Genomic DNA, 4212 nt, shown 5'->3' with positions numbered 1-4212 from the left:
CCCCCTCCATGTCCCCCCCCAGGCAGCAGCCCCCTGGACAGCCCTCGCAACTTCTCCCCCAGCAATCCAGCACACTTCTGCTTCGCCTCATCCCGCAGGTGGGGGGGGGGTCCCAGGTTGGGAGTTGGTCCCAGTGAGGGGGGGGGGTCCCAGTGTGGAGAGGTCTCAGAGTGGGAGGTGGTCCTAGGGTGGAGGAAGGGCCCACGGTTGGGGAGTGTTCTCAAGGTGTGGGGTGGTCCCATATTGGGGGGGTGATCTCAGGGTTGGGGCGGTCTCAGGATTGGGGGTTTTCAGGTTGGGGGTGGGGTCCTAGGGTAGGGGGGTTCACTGAAGTCACCCCTAGAGCCGACGGGCGCCGGTGGTCCCTGGCCTCACTGCCCTCCTCAGGCTATGGCACCAACACCCCCAGCTCCACTGTCTCGGTGAGTGCAGGGGGGTCCCTCGGTGCCTCCCAACACCACGGGGGGACCCCTCACCCCCCACATTGCCCCCCTCCCAGAATTGATGCTGCGTGTTCCCTCTATATGAGCACCATGAGAGTTCCACCGATGCTGGGGGGTTTGGAGTCCATTGAGGGGGGTGTCCATGAGGTGGTCCATGAGGGTCTGTGAGGGGGATTCATGGGGAGGGGGTCCATGGCAGGGGAGGATCCATGGGGAGGATCCATGGGGAGGATCCATGAGAGGGATCCACTGGGGGGGCTCATGGGGGCAATCCATGAGGGGGCCATGTGGGGATCCATGGAGTGGGCACATAGGGGGAGGTCCTTGGGGGAGGGTCCATGGGGGGATCCATGAGGGGACCCATAGGGGGGTTCCATGAGGGTGCCCATGGGGGGATCCATGGGGTGGGCCCATGGGGGGGCCCATGGGGGTGACGCGGGCGCGCAGTCCTCGTGCTCGTCCCAGGAGCGCCTGCACCAGCTGCCGGCACAGCCCACTCCGGAGGAGCTGCGCTTCCTCTCCCGACACTTCGGCAGCTCCGAGAGCCTGGCTGAGGAGGAGGGGGGTGGGCGGGGGGGGACAGCCCCCCGCCCCAGGTCCCGCAGCCTCAGGTGGGGCCGGGGATGGGGTGGGGTTGGGGGATGACGTGGAAGAGATGGGGGGAGTGGGGTGATGGGGACATCAGAAGATGCCTGGAGGTGATGTGGGGTTGGGGATGCTGTGGAGGGACCATGGGGACAAAGTGGGAGGGATCGGGGTACCAGGGGGTTGGGGACATCAGGGGACACCTGGGGAGACTCAGATTTGGGGACATTTGGGGGCTGGGGGGATGCTAGAGGTCCTGCAGGTGCCAGCGTTGTCCCCCCCAGCCCCGGGCGCTCGCCCTCATCCCACGACAACGAGATCGTGATGATGAACCACGTGTACAAGGAGCGCTTCCCCAAGGTGGGGGACCTGGGAGGGAGGCTGCAGGGAAATGGGGGGGCTGGGGGTGGTCCAAAGGGGGAGATATGGGATATTGGGAAGGGAACTTGGAGGGGATATGGGGGCCTAGAGAGGATATGTGGGGGGATTTGGGTGGTTGTTGGTGGGGTCTATCGGACACTGGGGGAGCATATGGGATCTTGAGGATCTTCTGGGGGTCTATGGGGCAGTTGGGGGTGTATGGGGTCTTGGAGATCTGCTGGGGGTCTACGGGGCATTGGGGGAGCATATGGGCTCTTGAGGTTTATGGGGGTTGTTGTGGGGCAGCCATGGGGGTCTGCGGGGCACTGGGGGTCCCAGGGGGCAGCAGAGCAGCGTGGGTCCCGGCCCCACAGGCAACGGCGCAGATGGAGGAGAGGTTGGAGGAGTTTGTGCAGAGCTGTGGCCCCGGGGGGACGCCACTGGCGGACGGTGCGCTGAGCTTCATCCAGCACCAGCTGGCGGAACTGGCGCGGGACTGCCTGGCCAAGGCGCGACACGGCCTCATCACTGCCGGGTACTTCTATGAGCTGCAGGAGAACATGGAGCGGCTGCTGCAAGACGTGAGCAGGGGGCGTGGGGACGGGGCACCCAGCGGGGGCTAAGGGCACCCAACAGGGGTCAGCGTCACCCAGTGGGACACAACAGGGGTCAATGTCACCCAACGGGGACCCAGCAGGGGTCATCGTCACCCAATGGGACCCAACATAGGTCATCGTCACCCAGTGGGGACCCAACAAGGGTCAGTGTCACCCAATGGGACCCAATAGGGGTCAGTGTCACCCAATGGGACCCAAGAGGGGTCAGCATCACCCAGTGGGACCCAGGAGGACCCAATGGCACCCAACAATATTCAGTAGGACCAAAGGGGCCCTAATGGCACCCAGTGGGCACCCATCAGATACCCCCACCCTGGGTGCCACTGGGACCCCCCCAATCCCCTTTACACCCTCCAGGCCTATGAGCGCTCAGAGTCAGAGGAGGTGGCCTTCATCACGCAGCTGGTGAAGAAGCTCCTCATCATCATCTCCCGCCCTGCGCGACTACTGGAGTGCCTGGTCAGACCCGGGACCCCCACACCACCCCAAAGAACCCACAGACACCCCCCCACCCTGCACCACCCCAAACACCCCATAGGACCCATCCTTCCTGGTCACCATGGCGCCGCCTCGGCCAATCTGGATGGGGAGGTGGGGTTTCCATTGCCATGACAACAGCCGTGATGCCAGGACAGCGCCATGTCACTGGCACATCCCGAGTACCACTGGGGACAGAGGGAGGGGAGCACATGGGAAGCATGCGTGTGTGCTCGAGGCCATTGGTGTGAGCAGGTACACGGCACGTGCACGCACACATTTGGGTTTGCACACACGCGCTCGGTGGGCACACGCTCTCACTCTCATGCAGACCCATTGGTGTATCAGCGTGCCATGGCATGCGTATGTGCATGACACATGTGTGACAGCACGTGTGCCCACAGGAGTTCGACCCGGCCGAGTTCTACCAACTGCTGACAGCGGCGGAGGGGCAGGTGCGCGAGGGGCTGCTGAAAGCCGACATCCCACGCTACATCATCGGGCAGCTGGGGCTGGCACGGGACCCCTTCCCCGGTACACGCGTGTGCGAGCGTGCATGGGGCTACACGGCTGTGGGGGGCATGCGTACGCCTGCTGGGTGTGCATGGACATGAACCCAGGTGCGAGTTTTGCACATGGGGTTGCACGGGGGGCACGCGCGTGTTGCAGCATGCCAGGCGTGCAGAGCTTGTGCACACACGTGTGACATCCTGTGTCCGTGCAGATGTGGTGCACCTGGAGGAGCCCGACAGCGGCGGCTGCAACACGCCAGAGCCCGAGGAGGGGGCCGAGGTGGGCACCGTGTTGGTCCCCGTGTCACCAAGCGTCCCCATGTCACCCCACACGTCACCAATTCACTCTGTGCCCCCCCCCGTGCCCACCAGGCCCGCAGCGCTGTCCCCAGGCCCAAGAAGCCACCGGGTGAAAGCGACTTCGAGACCATCAAACTCATCAGCAACGGCGCCTACGGGTGAGCAGCTTTGGGGGGGGTGGAGGGGGCTCGGAGGTGGGGGGAGGCCCTGGGGGGATCCCAGCGTGACAGCTGCTGTGCGCAGGGCGGTGTACCTGGTGCGGCACCGGGCCACGCGGCAGCGCTTTGCCATGAAGAAGATCAACAAGCAGAACCTGCTGCTGCGCAACCAGGTGCAGCAGGCCTTTGTGGAGCGCGACATCCTCACCTTTGCCGAGAACCCCTTCGTCGTCAGCATGTTCTGCTCCTTCCAGACCCGCCGCCACCTCTGCATGGTCATGGAGTACGTGGAAGGTGCGATGGGGTGGGGGGGGTTGCGATATGGGGATGGGAGTCAAGAGCGTGGGGCTGGGTGTCGTGATGTGGGGCCAGCTGTCGCGATATGGGGATGGATGCTGTGATACAGGGAGCGGTGTCATGGTGCAAGGGGCGAGGCAGTGCCCCATGGGGCTGGGTACCCACAATACAGGTATGGGCGTTGTGATACTCGGTTGGGTATCACGATACAAGGCAGGATGGGGCGGATTGGGGTTCTCATGTCGCGATATCCTGGTGCCCGTGCCCATCCCGCAGGCGGGGACTGTGCCACGCTGCTGAAGCACATCGGGGCGCTGCCGCTGGAGCTGGCGCGGCTCTACTTTGCCGAAACTGTGCTGGCCCTGGAGTACCTGCACAACTACGGCATAGTGCACCGCGACCTCAAGCCCGACAAGTACGGGGGTCCCGGGGGGGTCCTGGGGCAATAGACCCTGGGGTGGGG

At 64.5% G+C, this 4212-nt stretch overlaps 1 protein-coding gene across 1 annotated transcript in view; it reads left to right on the top strand.

Annotated features, from left to right (window-relative positions):
- Nucleotides 1-22: 22 nt before the first annotated feature.
- MAST1 (microtubule associated serine/threonine kinase 1) overlaps nucleotides 23-4212 on the top strand; it is a gene marked incomplete at its 5' end in the record, with an annotated part of 10626 nt that continues 6436 nt past the window's right edge. The window contains 11 exon segments of the mRNA XM_021382943.1: nucleotides 23-98; nucleotides 344-422; nucleotides 891-1054; nucleotides 1313-1388; nucleotides 1763-1969; nucleotides 2363-2464; nucleotides 2887-3016; nucleotides 3207-3274; nucleotides 3367-3452; nucleotides 3538-3746; nucleotides 4026-4164. Of these exon segments, the coding sequence (XP_021238618.1) occupies nucleotides 23-98; nucleotides 344-422; nucleotides 891-1054; nucleotides 1313-1388; nucleotides 1763-1969; nucleotides 2363-2464; nucleotides 2887-3016; nucleotides 3207-3274; nucleotides 3367-3452; nucleotides 3538-3746; nucleotides 4026-4164 (1336 nt within the window).

Source organism: Numida meleagris, unplaced genomic scaffold, assembly GCF_002078875.1.
Source record: "Numida meleagris isolate 19003 breed g44 Domestic line unplaced genomic scaffold, NumMel1.0 unplaced_Scaffold322, whole genome shotgun sequence".
Lineage (NCBI taxonomy): Eukaryota > Metazoa > Chordata > Aves > Galliformes > Numididae > Numida > Numida meleagris.
This window is presented reverse-complemented; position numbering and strand designations above follow the sequence as displayed.